This window comes from Colobus angolensis, unplaced genomic scaffold (genome assembly GCF_000951035.1).
Source record: "Colobus angolensis palliatus isolate OR3802 unplaced genomic scaffold, Cang.pa_1.0 Scaffold42, whole genome shotgun sequence".
NCBI lineage: Eukaryota > Metazoa > Chordata > Mammalia > Primates > Cercopithecidae > Colobus > Colobus angolensis.
In genome coordinates, this window is record NW_012117599.1 from 1201144 (window position 1) to 1221014 (window position 19871).

Genomic DNA, 19871 nt, shown 5'->3' on the forward strand with positions numbered 1-19871 from the left:
CGCCCGGCTAATTTTTTGTATTTTTAGTAGAGACGGGGTTTCACTGTGTTAGCCAGGATGGTCTCCATCTCCTGACCTCGTGATCCGTCCTCCGCGGCGTCCCAAAGTGCTGGGATTACAGGCATGACCCACTGCACCAGGCCTCAAATGTGTTGCCTGTTTTTAATTTGGGTTGTTTCTCCTATTATTGAGTTATAATACAAGTCCTTTACCAGATATGTGATTTGCAAATAGTCCGTCGCTTGTCTTTTCATTTTCTTAGTAGTGTCTTTTGAAGTGACAACATTTTTAATTGATAAAATCCAATTTATTTTTTCTTTTATGGTGTTATATTTAAGAACTCTTTGGTTAACTCACGATCGTGAAGATTTTTTTCTCCTATTTTTTCTTCTAAGTTTTCTGGTTTTGGCCGGGTGCGGTGGCTCATGCCTGTAATCCCAACACTTTGGGAGGCTGAGGCAGGAATTCAAGACCAGCCTGGGCAAACATGGCGAGATCCTACAAATTTTGTTTTAAAAATTTAGCTGGACATGGCAGCACACACCTGTGGTCCCAGCTACTCAGGAGGCCGAGGCGGGAGGATTGATTGAGCCCAGGAGGTCAAGGTTATAGTGAGCCATGATCACACTGCTGCACCCCAGGGAGGGGAGCAGAGTGAGGCCCTGCCTCAAATAAAAAAAAAAAGTTTTACAGTTTTAGTTCTTACACTTATCTGTATGATTCATTTTGAATTAATTTGCATGTGAATATCCAGTTGTTGAAGCACCATTTGTTACAAAGACCATCCTTTCCTCGTGTGTTTTCTTAGGTTACATGTTAAAATACTTACTCTGTTCCATTATTTAATTTTCTACACCAGAGGCTCCATTTATGGGTTTAGTGATGCTCTTTGGTTTTATCTATATCTGTCATTTTCTTCCCAATCCTTTTTTGACCTATTCTTTCCATTTCATTTTGGTCACTTTTCTCATTTCTATCCTTGTTTCCATGCCTCTCACTGAAGTGTCTGCAGCGTCTAATCTCCCGTGGACTACTTATGCTGCCTTCCCATCTCTGTTTTTGTTTTCTCTGCTACTTGTTCTCTGAGGTTCGTGGCCTCACGTTGCCTCACGTGTGTCCTGAGCTCCTTCAGGCAGTGTGTTTTTGCTGGCACTTTCTGCAGTCTGCCCCTACTCAGAGCAATTCCCGCTGTCTGTCTTGCTAGTCGTGTCCCCCAGGCGGCTGCTGCTGCTGCACTTCACACCTTGGCTTCGGTGGCGGTCACAGTTGCTTTTGGCAGTCCTCACGTGTATTTTGAGTCTGCAGATTATATCTGTCTCCTTGTTTTGCTGAAAATTGAGTTATTTTCCTTCTCCTTGTTGCTTTTGTAAGTTCTCCAAGAGTCGGAGAGGAAAACTGCTGTTGTGTATCCTCACACTGAGAGCCCCAGGCACGCGTTCCTTGCTTATTTATCATTCCCGTGTTTCACGCAAAGGCCAGGGTCTGAAACTGGTGTCTTCCAAAAATCCTGGAAAATTATATTTTCCCTTTGAAAATTACCTCTTCCCCACTATATCTCCTTCCGGAACTCACTCTGTCCTCTGTGGACCTTCTCATTCTGTCCTTCATGTTTTTAAATCTCTTCCATATTTTTCATCTTGTCCTCTCTCTGGGCTGCATTCTAGATGATTTCTTCTAGATGTTCGCAGAAAGTCCTTAGGTGACCATTCTATTTAAATTACTCAGCATCTCCCTTTTTCCTTTCCCTGCTTTTCTCCTTAGCATTTTCCATCTTTGACACACTGTATTTTACGTACTGATTTTGGGTGTTTTGCCCCACTATTTTTTAATTTAAGTAAACTTTCAATTCAAGTAGAACATACTTATGGAAAAGTACACAAACCAAAGTGTCAAGCTCAGTGAATTATCACAAAGCACACATGCCCTTGTAATAGCACTCAGATCATGGAGCGGGAGCACTTCAGAGGCCCCTGTGCCCACCCCACCCCTCCAAGGCCCTCTAGATCATTCGGATCGAAAGGAGCAAGCATCAAGCATGCATACATGCAGCTCAAAACACTTTGTTCAACCACAGCCACTCCTCACCTCCATGGCATGACCATAGTTCACTGCAGCCTTGAACTCCTGGCCTCAGCCTCCCAAAGCACTGGGATTGCAGGCACGAGTTCTGCCTCTTTAAAAAATAATAGTTATTATGATTATATAAAAAAAAGTGTATTATTTTGTATCTGGTTTCTTTTGCTCACTGTTCTGTTTGTGCAGTGTGTTCACAGATCCAGATGACATAGGGTAGTCATAGCTCATTCACTGACTGCTGTCTATTATTCTATTGTGTAAATGTACCATAATTTATTTATCCTTTCTACTACTGAAAGAGATTTTTGAGAGATTATTTTATTTATCTATTTATTTATTTATTTGAGCAGGAGTCTCGCTCTGTTGCCCAGGCTGGAGTGCAGTGGCATTATCTCGGCTCACTACATCCTCCGCCTTTCGAGTCCAAGTGATTCTCCTGCCTCAGCCTCCTTTAGCTGGGATTACAGGCGCCCACCACCAATCCCAGCTAATTTTCGTATTTTTAATAGAGATGGGGTTTCACCATGTTGACCAGGCTGTCTTGAACTCCTAACCTCAGGTGATCCACCCGCCTTGGCCTCCCGAAGTGCTGGGATTATAGGCATGAGCCACTGTGCCTGGCCCTTTTTTTGTTGTTGTTTTCAAGATGGGGTCTCACTCTGTTGCCCAGGCTGGAGTGCAGTGGCACAATCTCGGCTCACTGCAACCTGCGCCTCCAGGGTTCAAGTGGTTCTCCTGCCTCAGCCTCCCAGGTAGCTGGGATTACAGCTGCCCACCACCACACTCGGCTAATTCTTTTTTTTATATTTTTAGTAGAGACAGAGTTTCGCCATGTTGGGCAGGCTGGTCTCAAACTCCAGACCTCAGGTGATCCTCCCACCTCAGCCTCCCAAAGTGCTGGGATTACAGGCATGAGCCACTGCGCCTGGCCAAGAGATTTTTTGAGAGATATTTTGGCTGTTTCCAGGTTTGGCTGTTGTGATGAGAGCTGCTATGAACATTTTTCTCCATGTGTCTCAATGACGCTGTATAGCCCTTCTCTTGGGTGTATACCAGGAGTGGAGTCGATGGGTTAGGAGTGTGTACACTGGTTCTCAGCTGCTCACTTTCTTGGAACTTTGTGCGCATTCTCTGAGGTCTGGCTAACGTTTCATTCTCCAGAGAGGACTGGCCTTGCTTCTTCCAGTTACCTGGGGCACTGCCAAGCAGGGACCACTGTCTTTTTATTTATTTATGACCACTTTATTTTATTGATTGGTTGAGACACAGTCTCACTTTGTCACCCAGGCTGCAGTGCAGCGGCATGATCACGGTTCGTTGTAGCCTCAAACTCCTGGGCTCAAGCCCACCCCAGCCTCCTGAGTAGCTAGGACTACAGGTATGAGCCACCATGGTTGGCTAATTAGAGACAGGGTCTCGCTGTGTTACCCAGGCTGGTAACAATCTACTTGAGACCATTTTAAATTAAATTTTTTGTTGGACACTCTTCAGGCTACACAGATAAAATGAGCACTGAATGCCAATGTCTGTGAGGCCCCACTTGCTACAAATTTTGGGGAAGATTTTCTTCCCCTCCACCCAGAGAGCCACGTTGGAGACAGGCAAGCTTCCCCACTGTCCCCTCCTGTGTGATGGGTCAGTTCTCATTCCCCCAGCCCCAGCGGCTTAGGGTTTGGAGCTCATGCTCTGCATGGTGTATTAATACCATAACAAAGCGCTGCAAACCAGGTGGTTTTAGACAACAGAAACTCATTCTTTCACGGGTCTGGAGGTCAGAAGTTCAAAGTCAGGGTGTCAGTGTTGATCTCTGCCGAGGGCTCTGAGGGAGAATCTGGCCACGGCTCCCTCGTGGCTTCTGGCGGTTGCTGTGGTCCTTGGTGTTCCTGGGCTCACAGCTGCGTCCTGCCAGTCTCTGCCTCCACCTTCACACGGTGTCTCCCTGTGTCTGTCCTCACTCAACTGCCATCTCTCTGTCTCCCTTCTTATAAAGACACCAGTCATTAAGGGCCCACCCTGCTCCAGTATGACCTCATCCTAACTCATTACATCTGCAAAGACACCCCCTCTCCAAATAAGGCCACATTCTGAGGTCCTGGGGTTAAGGACTTGAGGACGCCTTTCCGTGGGGGGCAGAGCCAGTCTGTAGCACGTCGGTCCCTGTTAGACTGCCCACCCCAGTCAGCCCTAGGCTTTCTCTTCTGCCCCCCGTTCCTCCTGTAGTTGCCAAAGAAAAGCACAAGTTCTCCAAGAAGTTTCCAGAAATTTGGAGAACAAAAGTCAGCTTTGGCTTTCGCTTGCCTCACAGATTTTCTGCAGGTTACATGTTCGTTTTCTGTGGATTTCTGCCTCTAAGGCCGACTCGGCAGCAGTGTGGTTCAGAATCCTTTACATTTGGTCTTGCTTCCACCTCATTTCAATAAGGAACATGGTGAGGGAACCCAGTCTGTGGCACCCATCAGTGGTGTTTGTCTATACCTGTCCCCCTGCCCCGTCCCACCCGGAGTCGTGCCCCATGCCCCTACTCCTGGCGTCTCGCTTGAGGTTCAAAACCCAGGGCTCTGGAGCTAGGCGCCTGCGTTTTGACCGCCTGGCTATGCCACCTCAGGGAAACTGCTTCCCATTGCTAGCATGGATTTCCCCACTGTAAACTGGGGACTCTGGAAGACCATGTGACAATGAAAGGTCAAAGTGCACACATTCTCACATTCTCAGTCAGGCCCCAGCCCAGCCTCCCAGCTGGAGGGCTCTAGTTAGCATTGTTAGCAAATCACATCTTTGAGGGTGAAGTGGTCCAGAGAGGTCCTCGAGAGAACGCAGTGAGAAGAGACCTCCCGGAATCCCCCAGACACCCCGTCCCTCCGTGTGTCTCTGTGTCCCAGGGAACATCTACCATTACGTGCCCTGGTACAACACCAAGCCTGTCGTGGCCGTGACCTCCAACTGGGAGGACGTCAGCTTCCGCATGAACTGCCTCAACCTCCTCCACTTCACTCGGGACCGCCTGGTGAGTGGTGCGGGAGCCGATGCTGGGAAGGGTTCAGAGTGTGGCTGGGAGACTTGGGAAACTGCACCGCAGTGGCAGGAAACTGGTCACACAGCCCATTCATGCATTCATTCCACACTGTTGAGAAGAACGTGCCAGAAGCAGGGCTACGCACTGAAGACACAATGATGATTAAACACAGCCCCTGTCCTCACTGTCTGGGGAAGTTGGACATGCAGGCAGTGACTGTGCAGTGCAACTAGGGCTGTGAGGGAGACGCAGGTACCAGGTGCTATAGGGTCAGAGAGAGAAGGCAGGGAGAGGAGAGGAAGAGAAGATAGTCAGAGGAGGTGTGCACAAAGGAGATGACACATCAGCAGGGTGTTGCAGAATGCATAGGAGTTTGTTGGGGGCTGGGTGGAGGTAGAAGGGAGTAACGTGCAAAGCCACGGCAATGTGCTGGTTTTTGAAGTTCAGCAGGGTCGGGGGGAGGCATGGAGGTGACATGAAGATCCGACCATGGAAGCTGGAAGGAGTGAGATCACAAACGGTCTCAGGTGCCTGTTGGGAGTGAAGTTCTCGGGAGCCACCTGGGGCTGGGAGCTCCGGCATGACTTTCTCACGCCTGTGTGGAGGTCAGTGCTCTGCACTGCTTCCCAGTCTTACCCCGTCCCAGCTTCTTGCCACCTGTTTCTTCTGCTGGGTAGCAGGAAGGATGTGGGGGGGTCCTAGCCTCGGAGTTGTGGACCACCTTGAACTGGTATCACGAAGTTATCCCTCAAAGTTCCCAAGGTCGTGGCTGAAAACATCTTGGGCCAACCAGGCCTGTGGCCTGTCTAGCCGGGCTCCATGCTGAGGCCAGCTCTCTTACCGTTTCTCTCCCGCTGGGCAGAAAGCCAACCTGGACATCCTGAAATCCACGCGGAATCCGAAGGACCCAGCTCTCCTCCACCAGTGGGAGAAACTGCTGAGGGAGCTGGTGGAGGACTGCAAGTAGGAGTAGGGGCACTCTGGGGTGCAGCTGGCCTGGAGCTGAGCCAGATCCAGGCCTGGGGGCTCAGAGCAGTGCCCTGAACACCTCCCCCCACCCTCCTTGGGGAGGAGCACTGCTCAGACCCCTCCCCAGCAGGAAACCCCAAGAGTCACTTCTCCCTTCCCGTTCAGGCCCCCTGACCACCCCATCAGAATGGTCCCTGCTGCCCCACACCCACGCCCGAGGCTCCTACCGAGTCAACCTGTCCCCTTCCTGCAGACAAGCCCACACAGCCTCACCTCCCTGCAGGCCATGGTAGAGGGCTGGATGAGAACCCAGGGCTGGACGCACAGCAGGCAGGCTTCCTACGGAGCGGTGGGAAGGGCTCCCGGGCCAGGCCAGCAGCAGATGGGGGCAGGATCTTGAGGCCAGGAGGGGCACGCTGGCCTAAGGCAAGGCACTGGTGACACTGGGAGGCAGTAGAGAGGTCCAGCCCCTGCTACCCTGTCCTGGCCACAGGCGCCCTCTGCCCTGCATGACCGACGAGCCCAAAGCCACCAGCCTGGACAGGAAGAGGTGGCAGCTCCGCAGCCTCCTCCTACAGGAACTGACCCAAAAGGCCAAGCAAGCCATGCCCAGGGACATGGTGGCCACAGCGGAGGACTGGCTGTACCGCCTCAATGCTGTGCTCCCGGAGGTGAGTGCTGCACACAGTGGCCTGGAGCAGGGCTGGGAGCCGGCTGCGTAGGGTCTGACGTTCTCCCACCTTGGCAGCCCCAGATGGGCCTTCCTGATGTGATGATTTGGCTGGTGGCCAAGGAGCAGCGAGTGGCCTATGCACAGGTGCCTGCCCACTCCATCCTCTTCTCCCGGGCAGGGGCCCTGCACTCCGGCAGGCTCTGTGGGAAGATACAGACACTTTTCCTACAGGTGGGAATCAAGGGGTCCTCAGGGGAGGACAGGGCCGAGAAATGCCCCCAGGGGAGCCCCTGAACTTGCAGGGCAGCCCCTATGGGTGGAATGGGGTTGAAGCAGTTCCCAAAGGAAGAGAGGGGTCTGTGGCTGCCAGCATGTTGGGTGATGCCAAGTCCATGTACCTCATAAATGTTCCCCAAATCTACCTCCTCGTGGGCACGGTGGCTCACAGGTAATCCCAGCACTTTGGGAGGCCGAGGCGGGTGGATCATCTGAGGTCAGGAGTTCAAGACCCAGCCTGACCAACATGGTGAAACCCCGTCTCCACTAAAAATACAAAAAATTAGCCGGGCATGGTGGCGCATGCCTGTAATCCCAGTTACACGGGAGGCTGAGGCAGGAGAATCACTTGAACCTGGGAGACGGAGGTTGCAGCGAGCCGAGATCATGATGCTGCTCCAGCCTGGGTGACACAGCGAGACTCCATCTCAAAAAAAAAAAAAACAAAACAAAACCAGAAAACAAATCCACCTCCTCCATCATCCTCATGGCCGCCGCTTGGTCCAGCCCCTTGTCATCTCTTCCCTGGACCATGGCAGGGTGATCTCCAAAATATTTAATGTCTATGAGATTTGGCACCAGCCCATCATATCAGATGCAAGCTATAAATAAGACTAAACACCCTGACCACCACCCTCACTCCTGGCTGTGACAGTGGCCTCCCTGCTTCTGATCCTCCTGGGGGGACGTGGGGGCCACTCCCTTCCCCCATCAGAGACTCCCTGGCTCCCCACTGCCTCCTGGAGAAGGTGCCGCCTTGTGGCCTGGCCCCTGGCGCCTGGCCCTGCATCCATTCTCTCTAGCCCATACTCTCAACAGTAACGACACTCTGGGCTTTCCCTGGCCCCAACTGTACCTGCCCTTTGCCCTCTCCACCAATGTGCAAAGCTCCTTCCATGCCCACCAGAGTCCTTTGCATCCTGCAAGAGCCCCTGGGACACGAATCCTGGCTCTGTGTGGCCCTAGGCCAACTCCTGACCATGCCCAGCCCTCAGTGTGCTGCTCTGTAGAATGGGCCTGGCAATCACTATGCCCTCCTCGTGGTGGGCTGCCAGGATCCAGGCCTACGATGCACACCGGGCAACTGGCACAGTGCCGGCCCATAACAAACTCATAGGGAATGTCCGTCAGTCCCATTATCAACGTCCCTGCTACTCCCTGTGCGAGGCACTCCCAGCCTCTCTGCTTCGTGGCTGCCAAGGTGGAGCCACCCTGCTCTGGAGGGCAGAACAGAACTCCACGCCATTCACTTACGGCTCCAGCACTCAGCTCAGTGAGGGCCCCGCTCCCAGGGCTCGGCGGGGAAGGGGCAGGTACAGCCCACTTGGGGGGTGGCTGGGGTGGCGTTCAGGGTGTTTAGTACCCCTATGGGACCGATTGGCCTCTGACTCAGTACCCAGAGGGTGAAGGACAGAAGGATGTGCTCCCAGCTCACCTCCGGGTCTGCATGTGGCTTGGCAACGTCACAGACAGCAAGGACCTGCAGCTTCTCCGCCAGGGTGACACGGCGGTGTACGTGGAGACGGTGAGTGGTAAGCGGCAGCCCAGGGCCAGGGCAGGCATGCGGGGGTGGGGGTGCGGTGGCCTGGCAGGGAAGAGATGGCCTCCCTGCAGGGCATTTGGCGTGATGAGGGAGGGTGAAACTGCAGTAGCCCTGCACTGAAGAGGGAGAAAAAATTCCTGACCGAAACTGAGGGCGAGGAGAGAGTCTGATAGAGGAGGCAGAGACTAAAGGAATCTTGGACGCTGCCAGCTCTGGTCTCTTGTTGATCCTCCACACACGTGTGGAGACAAAGGGGGCAACGAAGTGGCCTCCAGGGCCTGATCCCCCTCTCCCTGATGCAGGTTTATTCCGAGCTTTCTCCTAGTTCATCCACAGCATATGAAGTGAGCAAGGCTCTGACTTGCAGGGGCCTCGCCCATCACCAACAGGGCAGCCCGGGACCCCTGCAGGCCCCAGCAGGGTCCCAGGAGGTGAAGGCCTAGAACGGTAGAGGAGGAGGATCTGAGGCATCTGCCCACAGAACCATCAACCGGGGGAGTGGGCGGGCGGCGGCCAGAGACTGCTCTAGAACCAGAGGAGGGGAGATGTCCTGGGCTCCCTGAGGGAGGACATGGCTCAGGAAGCCATGTGAACAGCAGAGGGGAAATAAGGTTTGAGTGTCAGGCTTTTTAACGTACTGAATTAAAACATATGTTTGCAGTGTCTAAGTTGCATGTATAGATGGATACATTGTAATATGTCTAACCAGCTCTGTAGGTCTTGGAGGTGCAGAGGCAGAAAGGGGTTCAGGGTGAGGGGCAGGGAGCAGGGCCTGTATGCTCAGCAGGCACCAGCGGACTGGGCCGGTGCCTTTGATGACAGCTGCCTGCTCTCTCGTCACTGCAGACCCTGGGGAGCCCAGCCCTCCTGCACCATTTGACCACCATTGCTGCCTCTGGGCCTTTTCATCCACACTCTCCCCGCTGAGCACACAGGCCCTGCTCCCTCCCCTTCAACCCAGACCTCTCTCCACGTCTGTGCCTCCAAGCAGTACACAGATGTCTTATGATATTTCTGTCCAAACATGCAGCATCCACTCCACTCTGCCAGCTGAGTGACCCAAGGCAGGGTTGACCTCTGAGCCTCAGTGCCCTCACCTGTGCAATGGGGACATGGCCCTTTCTTGCCTGGCTACCACAGTTTTAGGATGCCCCTGCAGCCCAGAGTCAGGGGGTCTGGGGGAGGCCCATGTCCCTGCACTTTGTGCTGGAGGAGGCGGCCGCCCTGACAAGCTTCCCTCCCCTAGTATGAGAATCAGGCCAAGTATAAAGACCAGTGGGGGCAGCAGGGGCTGTATCGCTGCCCCAACTTCTCAGATGTCATGGGGAACAAGACCCTCCCCATGACGGATTTCCAGCCACCCCTGGGATGGCACTGGCAGGACAGCTGGACAGTGGAACCTCAGAGGAGGTAAGGCTGGAGGGGGCAGGCCCCACCGGAGGGGACACTTTTCACCTGGGAGGGCCAATCCATGTCAGCCCAGAAAGATGGGTACCCAGCCCCTAAGCCTGGTGCCAGAGGGCCGAGGTGCACCAGGCCAAGCGCCCTGCCCACCACCCTGTCCTGCATGCCAGGCCCTGCTGGCCCTGTCCTGCCCAGAGCAGATGGGGATGCCAGGTATGGGAACGCTTGGCCAGCAGAGGATGGCCCCAGGGGTTGCTCGGGGAGGTGTGCTGGGAACTTGGGGTCTCACTACCCCCAGGCTCCTCCTGGACATAGACATCAACAAGAGCCAGGTGCTGGAGGAGGTATATGAGAACCAGGGCCGCGACACCAGAGGCGCCTGGGGGCCTGCCGCCATCCCAAACACAGACGCGGTGAGTAGGGCCGAAGCTGCCTCAGGGGTTGGGGGGCAAGCAAGGCCACCAGGCGGGGTGCCTTGGAAGCTGTTGGTCCCAGTGGAAAGGGTCTGAGCCCTATGCCCCGCACTACGCGTGGGGCCCTGGGTGAGCGCACCAGCCCGCAGGCACTCTCTCTCAGCACTGGTGGGGTGAGGGGTTTGTAGAAATACCTTAAATAACACTGAGAAACAGCAAAAGGGAGCAGTGGTTCCTCCTAGGCTTCCTTCAAAGGTACTGCTTACCCCGAAGGAGAGAATCTGCCTGGGATGGGCTAACCCAGCACTGTCCAGAACTCTCCATGGTGATGGAAATCTTCTGTATCTGCACGTGTGGCTACTGAGCTATTAAAATGGGGCACTAGTGAGGTGAAGGAACTAAACTTTGAATTTTAACTCATTTAAGCTAGACTAGCCCCAGGCGCTGGTGGCTACTCTATTGGGCAGTGTGGGTTTAACTGATCTCAAAAGCATGCAAGTCTCCCCTTTACAATGAGGAGGAGCAGTTTCCAGCGCAGAAAGGCAGGTCCTTGGAGCGTATTCAGTGATGGCTCTGGTGGCATGAGGTGTGGCAAGCGCAGTCTGGCCTGGAGTGGGAGGCTGCTGCGGCCATGGCAGGCACACACACAGGTGTGGGAAGAGGGAGGGAGGGCAGCCTCCTCCCAGCTCATGTGCCCCTTGCTCGCCCTCTCTGTCCCCCTGCAGAATGGACAGCCCATGGAGGCCCGGGAGAACATGAAGTGCCCCCAAGGCTGGCACTTTAAGAAGGACTGGGTGGTGGAGCTGAACCACGCAGTGGACAGTAAGGGTCAGTCATTTGGTCAGGGTTCGGATCGGGAGAGATCAGGGCCTCAAAATCACGGCAGCCAGCAGGGTGGGATCAGAGCAGCCAAGCCCTCAGTGGGATAGGTCGCAATTCCTGGGGCCCCTCAGCCTCCAGAGCTGGGTCTCCAGCGTTTCCCTACGCATGGGCCCCAGTTTTAAGACAGCACAGGCCCTCAGTGTGTCCTGAAGCCTGGCCCAGAGCAAGGCGTGGCAGATGCTGGTGACCAGGAGGCTGTCACGTGGCGGCCAAATTCACCCACAGCAGCTCCAGGGCTGCAAGTCTCAAGGCCCGGGCTCAAGCTGCAAGCCTTGCTGCTTATGGGCTGCGTGGCCTTGCGCGAGTCACAGGACTTCTCTGAGCCTCACCTGCCTCATTTGTAAGTTGGGCAGCTGGTCCCAGGCCATTCAGGTGACACAGTGTAGCCAGCCCCTCTCCTTTCCACAGCTCAGGGCAAGAGGCGTGGCTGGGAGGGAAGTCGTGCCCCTCTAGGGCCTGTCTCCCGGCCTGTCCGGGCCTCCCAACCCGCGGGCACCTGCGGACTCAGAGGCCGTGGCCCCCCACCGCAGGCTGGGAGTATGGCGTGGGCATCCCCCCGTCGGGCCTGCCCCAGGTCTGGAGCCCGGTGGAGAAGACCTACCACTCGTGCCGCCGGCGGCGCTGGGCGCGCGTGCGCTTCCGGAACCGCGGGGCGCTGAGCCGCGAGCAGGAGACCGTCTCCTTCCTGCAGCTGGTGAGGCGTCCGCGGGGGCCCTGGCGGGGGCTGCGGGCACAGCCGCCTTCGCGGCTGCGGGAACACAGCCCTGCCCTCTTCCCCACCGCAGGGCCCGGCCGAGGGCGAGGAGGAGGGCTGGGAGTACGACGCCTTCGGCTCCAGGTTCCACCTCCACCCTCAGCCCCGGAGCCGCTTCCGCCGCCGCTGCTGGCGCCGCAGGCTGGCGCCCGACGAGGACAAGGGGGTCGCGCCCGTCTTCCTCCTGGAGGGGTCCTTGGTAAAGCCTCGCAGGCTGGGGGGCGCTGCCTGCATCCCCCGCTCCAGAGAGGCCAGGGCCTGGCCCGGCTGGGGCGCTGATGGCGGAGGAAGGGCCTCTGCGCCTCAGGCTGGCGAGGGTGGCAGCATGAGGGAGGAGGGTGGCAGCATGAGGGAGGAGGGCGACAGGCCTGGGCTACAGGACACAGGAGCAGCACCCGAGAGCCTCAGGGGAGACTGTCCTGGCTACAGGCCATGGATCTGAAATACCGTGCTGGGAAGGAAGAGGACAGCAAGCCATGGCCATGGGGTCTGGACAGACAGTTCTGGGACCCCCAGAGGCAGGATGCCTGGCCCCCCAACATGCCCTTCATCTACTGCACCTTTAACAGTAAGGGCTGGCTCGGGAGGCTGCTTGAATGGCCCCAGAGGCCAGTGCCGAGGGCAGGGGGTGGGGAAGCAGTGGGGGCAGCCAGAGGGAGCCGCCGGGGTCCTGGGGAGGTGACAGGCATGGCTCCTCTTTCCCCAGAGCCCCACTACTACCAGCTCTTCTGCTACATCTACCAGGCCCGGAACCTGGTGTCCAATCACATCCTGACATTCCAAGGTAGGTGGCAGGCAGCCTTGTGCCCAGCTGAGGACGAGGCCTCAGGGAGGAGAGCAGGGTCGTGTTCCTGCTTGCAGTCCCAGCCAGGGCCCCTGCCCATTGGCCCCTCACCAGCTGCGAGCCTTGTCCCTGGGTCCTGGTGTCATAGCTGCTCAGCAGTGTAAAGACAGAGGCATGGATGAGGGTGATAGAGATGTAGACCCGTCTCCCAATCAGCTCACGGCGCTGGTTTGGGGAAAAGACGCAACACAAAGGCTTCGAGGCAGGGCCGTTTCTGAGGCGTGACCCCGGTACTGTGGAATTAGAAGCGGAAGCTGAGGGGGCTCCATCCCAGTGGTGGCCACTTAGCTGGGCATGGAAGAGGAGCTTGCCTGCCAGTACTGGTGGGGCATGAGGGCAAGACAGAGGGCAGTATGCTTGGGAACCATGTGCCACCCTGTTTGGACAGTAGGGGCTGAGAGGGCCTGTGGGGAGGGCCTGTCCTTGGTCCTGTGAGGATGCCCCAGTGAGAGTTTCAGGAAACAAGCCACGTGCTTGCTCCAGCCTGGTCCTCAGTGCTGTTTGCAGGGAGCGGGGACAGTAGGTGGCAGGGCTCCAAGGATGTCTGCTGGGAGTTGTATCCCTTGGGCTTCACCACCCACATTGAGAGGCCCATGTGATGCTCCCTGATGCCAGGCCACTTGCTGCTGCCATGAAGGAGCAGCCACAGAGCCGGGCAAGGCGGTCACACCTGTAATCCCCATGCTTTGGGAGGCCAAGGTGGGCAGATCACGAGGTCAGGAGTTCAAGAACAGCCTGGCCAACATGGTGAAACCCCGTCTCTACTAAAAATGCAAAAATTAGCCAGGTGTGGTGGCAGGAGCGTGTAATTCCAGCTATTTGGGAGGCTGAGGCAGGAGAATCACTTGAACCCGGGAGGCAGAGGTTGCAGTGAGCCGAGATTGCACCACTTCACTCCAGCCTGGGCAAAAGAGCAAAACTCTGACCAAAAAAAAAAAAAAAAAAAGGGGGAAAAAAAAAAAAAAGAAAGGGCAGCCACAAGTGACCTCCTCCCTAGAACTCCTCCAGAGGAGCCCCTGCCCTCCATCTCGGTGAGGCCCAGGCCTCAACCCTGGGAGGCACACAGAACTTGTGGATGGGACCAGATGATGCCTGGCCTCTGGTGACAGACCCTGGTGCTCTGCAGCTGACTCTGAGGGGGCCTTGGGAGGCCTCAGTTGCTGCCCTGCCTGACCCTCCCGGGCCCCACCGGGTCCAGCGACTGCAGCAGCAGAAGACAGGAAAGCCCCTCTTCCCAGCTCAAGACACTGCTCCCTCCTCCTCCACCCCTCCAGGGCCCTTCATTCGGGTGGTCTTCCTGAACCACAGCCAGTGCACCCAAACCCTGAGGAGCTCTGCAGGCCCCACATGGGCCCAGACACTCATCTTCCAGCACCTCCTTCTGTACGAGAACCCGCAGGACACCAAAGAGAGCCCGCCGCTTGTGGTGCTAGAGCTGTGGCAGCGTGACTCCTGGGTAAGGTGGGCTGGGCAGAGCAGGAGGAAGAGGACCTACCTGGCAGAGTGGCTGCGGGGATTTATTTTAGAGGAAAATGTATGGAAATTTCTCCCATGAGGCCTGACGTGCAGAGAGCACTGTGGAAATTCATCTGCCAGCTGTCGCCCTTGCCTTGAGAAGCCCAGGCAGAGCTGGGCCCTGCCAGCGTGGTCTCCATGTTTTGTGAACTTCCCCCCTCCAGGGCAAGGAGAGCTTGTGGGGACGGAGCATGTGGCCCCCAGTGGTCTGGCTGGATCTCCAGGACCGGATCCTGCCCCCCATGAGGTGGCACCCCCTTGTAAAGGAGCTGGGGAAGGAAGAGGGCGAGATCTTGGCATCCTGTGAGCTGATCCTCCAGACTGAGGTATTGAGAGAGAGGGCCTGGCTGGGGAGTGTGGCGCTCAGTGCCTGTCCCCGTCCCATCCCCAGCCAGTGGGGATCAACTCCACCCTGTCAGAAAATGCCTGGGGCCCAGGATCCAGGGCTGTGGGCTTGGTGACGCTGGCCTGCCCAGCCTCTCCCCTAAGTCCCCCTGCCAGCCCCTCCCCATGGGGCTCTGGGCTCGGTGAGGCCTCTGAGGGATCTGCTTGAGGTGGGGGTGAGGGCAGTAGGACCAGCCCAGAGGACCTCATGCTCCCTGCCCTCCCCCAGAAGCTTGGCGAGAAGGAGCTGCCTATCTTAAGCGTTCCCTGGAAGAATGGGGCATACACACTCCCCAAGAGCATCCAGCCCACAATAAAGAGGATGGCCATTGAGGTGCTGGCGATGTGGGATGGGGGTGGTGGGCAGGGCAGGCGGGGGTGGTCTGGAGTGCGCTGCAGCTTTCTGACTACCGGATCTAAAGCTCGCACCCCGAGAAAGACTACCTGGGAGGTGGAGGGAGACAGGAGAGAAATGAAGAGGTTCTGGTGTAACTGGAAATCATTTTACCGCAAACCTCTGCAGTGGGGAGTGGGCAAAGGGCTTAGCGTGCGTGATCACGTTTCGGACTCACGCTGCCCCTGCGCAGTAGCAACTACTTTGGGGAGAAGGAAATAGAGGCTCCAAGAGACAACACATTCCATGCACAGTGACGCAGGGACTATGTGGTAGCAAATGCCGTCTGACTGCAAATGCCAGGATGCTGCTCACCTCTCTTCTGAGAGTAGCGTGGGGGTCCTCCTTCAGGACCCGTGTGCCCTGCTGCAAACGTGGCAAAGAACACAAGATGGTCAGGCCTCTGGGACTGACGGCTTCCCCGAGATCAGGCAACTTGGCTGGTTCCCGCTTTGGGCTCCGAGGAGACCCTCATGAGTCAGGGTGCAGCTATTTCCTGGCAGGTGCCAGGTCACTGAATGGCCATGGGGTCGTCAGTGAACTAGATGGCACAGGGGCCCTGAGAAATTCAGGCACTTCCTGCTTCTTCGGGCCTCAGAGGCAGTCGGCCTCAGGAACTTACACCTGAGAACTGATGAGGCCAGACAAAGCAGCGGTGAGGAAGGGCAATGCCTGCGGGCTATGGAGGTCAGTGGAGGATGCAGCCAGTGGCCGGAGGGCACCTCCGTCATGGGTCGGGGGACAGCGTCCCAGCCCCAGGACACGCACTGATCCCTCACGGGACGGGGAAGCCTGTCCTTGTGCGCCTTGGGACACTGGCTCCTCTGCAGCCCCGTTCCCTGGCCCTGCGGCTCCTGCTGCACCGCTACTGCCCCTCAGCCCCCTTCTCTGGCCAGGACCCCATTACAGAGGCGCTGCCTGTCCCTTGTCCTGCCCTCCTTCTTGGTTCTGGTAGATCCTGGCCTGGGGCCTTCGGAACATGAAGAAGGCGAGCTCCCCCCAGCTCCTGGTGGAATTCGGGGAAGAGTCCCTGAGGACAGAACCCATCAGAGACTTTCAGACCAACCCCAACTTCCCCGAGTCCGAGTCTGTCCTAGTCCTCATAGTGGTAAGAGGCCCTAGGGCAGGGGCTGGGCAGCCCTCTTCTTCTGTGGGTCTGACGCTCCCCACATCTCCTCGGGGCTGCAGCTCATGCCCACGGAGGAGGCCTACGCGCTGCCACTCGTGGTGAAGGTGGTGGACAACTGGGCCTTCGGCCAGCAGACCGTGACGGGCCAGGCCAACATCGACTTCCTCCAGCCCTACTTCTGTGACCCCTGGGCTCAGGACTACGTGCACCCAAAGCTTCCAAGTACGGCCCTTCCTCCGGGCCCTTCCCCAGGCCTCACAAGCGAGCCCGCACTGGGAGGGGGGTAGGCCCTGCTTCCCCACAGGGTTGGCGCTTCCTCCTCAGCCCTCTCCCCATCCTGAGACTCGTCCCTGTGCTCTCTCCGCACAGGGCTGTCTGAGAAGAAGCACCAGGACGTAAGTAAGGGCTGCAGGCCTTCTTACCTCCTCCCACACTGCTGACGGGGCGTAACCCTTGGGCCTGAGGAAGGGTGTTCATTAAACAGAGTCCGGATACCCGTGCCCAGCTGTGAGGCCCACCTCGCACTGCAGGGCCCTCAGCCTGTGGGGTCTCTGTAGGTCTCTCAGCCTGACTGCACATTAGAATCACTTAAGAGGTTTTTATTTTAACTTTTGAATCCTTTTTTGTTGTTTTTTGTTTTTTTGTTTTTGAGACAGAGTTTTGCTCGTCGCCCAGGCCGGAGTGCAGTGGTGCGATCTCGGCTCACTGCAACCTCCGCCTCCCGGATTCAAGCAGTTCTCCTGCCTCAGCCTCCTGAGTAGCTGGGATTACAGGCACACGCCACCATGCCTGGCTAAATTTTTGTATTTTTAGTAGATACAGGGTCTCATCACGTTGGCCAGGCTGGTCTTGAACTCCTGACCTCAGGTGATCCATCCGTCCTGGCCTCCCAAAGTACAGCAATTACAGGTGTGAGCCACCGCACTTGGCCTTAAATCTTAAAAAAATTTTTTTTTGGCTGGGTGCAGTGGCTCACACCTGTAATCCCAGCACTTTGGGAGGCTGAGGCAGGCAGATTACTTAAGGTCACCGAGTTCAAGACTGGCCTGGCCAACACGGTGAAACCCCATCTCTACTAAAAAATACAAAAAAAAATTAGCCGGGCACGCTGGTGCGTACCTGTAATTCCAGCTACTCGGGAGTCTGAGGCACAAGAATCGCTTGAACCCTGGAGGTGGAGGTTGCAGTGAACCAAGATCCCACCGCTGCACTCCAGCCTGGGCGACAGAGTGAGACTTCCCTCCCTCACTTAAAAAAAAAAATTTAGGCTGGGTGTGGTGGCTCACGCCTGTAATCCCAGCACTTTGGGAGGCCAAGGTGGATGGATTACGAGGTCAGGAGATCCAGACCATCCTGGCTAACACAGTGAAACCCCGTCTCTATTAAAAATACAAAAAATTAGCCGGGCATGATGGCGGGCGCCTGTAGTCCCAGCTACTCAGGAAGCTGAGGCAGGAGAATGGCGTGAGGCATTCTTGGGAGGCGGAGCTTGCAGTGAACTGAGATCCGGCCACTGCACTCCAGCCTGGGCAACAGAGCGAGACTCCGTCTCAAAAAAAAAAAAAAAAAAATTATAGAGACAGGGATCTTGCTATGTTGCCCAGGCTGGTCTTGAACACCTTAGCTCAAGCGATCCTCCCACCTTGGCCTCCCAAAGTGCTGGGGTTACACAGCCTTACCCGAGAGTTTTTAAACTCCTGAGGCCTAGGCCGCTGATCTATCAGAATCGCTGAGGTAGGACCCAGGCATCCACCTTTTTTCCAACCCCTTCCACACAGGTGATTCCAGTGTGCTTTCAGGGTTCCCAACTATTGCTCGAAAGTGGTGCTTGTCAAACTTGAACGTGCAGGAATCCTCCAGACATTGTCACCAAAAGCAGACTCTTAGTAGGTCAGGGTAGGGCTTGAGGTTCTGCATTTCTGAGCGCCTTCCAGAATCTAGTCTGCAGCTATGGGCAATGAGGACAAAGAACTACGTGTCCCCTTCTTCTTGCTCCCTAGATCCCATTTCTAAAGACCCCTGAATTAAAAGGTCTACGTGAAAGGCAAGGGCAAGGGCGCCAGGGAAACCCTGGCCTCCACCTCCTCTCTCCTCCCTGAAGTCAGAGCTCGTGAGCGAGCGATGGCTTTCCCTTGCTCACCCTCTCCTTTTTCAGTTCCTAGGCTACCTCTCCAGAAAGTTCTGGTTCAAGTCCAGTAAAGCAGAGGTGATGAAGGCTCGGCCCCAGGGAACGAGGAGCAGCCCCGTTCAGTGCAGGGAGGTCGGGGGCTGCCCCCGCCCAAGGCCAGAACGATTCTCTTCTCCACCAGGATGAGTATGAGCACGAGGTGGACTGGTGGAGCAAGCTGTTCTGGGCCACAGAGGAGCACAAGTCCCTGAAGTACAAGTACAAAGACTACCACACCCTCAAGGTTTGAAGGAGGGAAGAAAGGGGGATGGAATCAAATCGCCCACTGGAGGAGGCCAGCAGAGCTACAGCCTCGATTCCTCTGGGAAGCCTCCAGTTGGGGGGGGGGGTTCCCGCACTGTCTCCCAGAGACAGCTCCAGCTGCCACCCTGTCTGAAGCACACAGTGCTGGCCCCAGGGCCACTGACTGCCAGATGCTTTGGAGTGAGGCCTGGGAGCTGGTGGTCCCTCCATCTCCTAATCTCGGGAACAGTCCCTGCCAGCCAGGGTTCCACACACCCCTGCAGGTGTATGACTGCGAGCTGGAGGCCGTGCCAGCCTTCCAGGGCCTGCAGGACTTCTGCCAGACCTTCAAGCTCTACCAGGAGCAGCCCAAGTTGGACAGCCCCGTGGTAGGGGAGTTCAAGGTGTGTGTCCACCCCAGCTTAGCTGCCCCCGTCTCCTTGTGCCCCTTCTGTCCCCGGAAGACAAATAAAAGCCCTGGCTCTATATGCTCATGTGAAGATGGAGCAGGGCTTGAGAAAGTTCTGGGCGTGGAGGAGATTCGCCTCCACAGGGACTCAGGGAGCGCTCCCCTTCCCCTCCCCACTCTGGCCTATGCTGGCCTCCCAAGGCCGCAAAGCAGAGCCACAGAGAACAAGCCCGAACCTGAAGGGATAGATGGGGTGGAGTGAGTCCACAGCGGCACAGACGGACGGGGAACTGACTGACTGACTGCGGGTCCTCTGCCGACACCCTGATTCAACATAGTGGGCCCTGATGAACACCCTGCTGGACCTGCCTCCACTGTCCTCACGGCCTTCTATTCCTGCTACCCTCAGCCCAGCCCCCTCTCTCCTGAACACGGGCTGGGGCACCTCCCGGAGGGCTTTACAGAGCTGGCGGGCACAGCCAGGCTGGGACCCCAACACCCCTCCCCCGCCAGGGCCTCTTCCGTATCTACCCCTTTCCTGAGGACCCAGAAGCCCCGAAGCCCCCACTGCAGTTCTTGGCTTGGCCAGAGAGAGAGGACTTCCCCCAGCCATGCCTGGTGCGGGTGTACGTGGTACGAGCCACCAACCTGCAGCCCCAGGACTACAACGGCCTGGTAAAGAACAGCACCTGCCCTGCACGGGTGCCCCACACGCTCCCCTCACCCCTGCCCTGCACGGGTGCCCCACACGCTCCCCTCACCCCTGCCCTGCACGGGTGCCCC

At 56.6% G+C, this 19871-nt stretch overlaps 1 protein-coding gene across 1 annotated transcript in view; it reads left to right on the forward strand.

Annotated features, from left to right (window-relative positions):
• Nucleotides 1–19871, forward strand: part of FER1L5 (fer-1-like family member 5) — a 70920-nt gene that overhangs the window by 44785 nt on the left and 6264 nt on the right. Inside the window, exons 16-37 of the mRNA XM_011956646.1 lie at nt 4956–5080; nt 5952–6052; nt 6552–6729; nt 6807–6962; nt 8401–8532; nt 9797–9960; nt 10253–10367; nt 11093–11195; nt 11780–11943; nt 12035–12202; nt 12433–12571; nt 12710–12787; nt 14122–14303; nt 14527–14688; nt 14976–15080; nt 16096–16248; nt 16329–16491; nt 16639–16664; nt 18425–18475; nt 18579–18680; nt 18964–19083; nt 19602–19763. Coding sequence (XP_011812036.1) covers nt 4956–5080; nt 5952–6052; nt 6552–6729; nt 6807–6962; nt 8401–8532; nt 9797–9960; nt 10253–10367; nt 11093–11195; nt 11780–11943; nt 12035–12202; nt 12433–12571; nt 12710–12787; nt 14122–14303; nt 14527–14688; nt 14976–15080; nt 16096–16248; nt 16329–16491; nt 16639–16664; nt 18425–18475; nt 18579–18680; nt 18964–19083; nt 19602–19763 — 2849 coding nt within the window. The remainder of the gene's footprint in view (nt 1–4955; nt 5081–5951; nt 6053–6551; nt 6730–6806; nt 6963–8400; nt 8533–9796; nt 9961–10252; nt 10368–11092; nt 11196–11779; nt 11944–12034; nt 12203–12432; nt 12572–12709; nt 12788–14121; nt 14304–14526; nt 14689–14975; nt 15081–16095; nt 16249–16328; nt 16492–16638; nt 16665–18424; nt 18476–18578; nt 18681–18963; nt 19084–19601; nt 19764–19871) is intronic.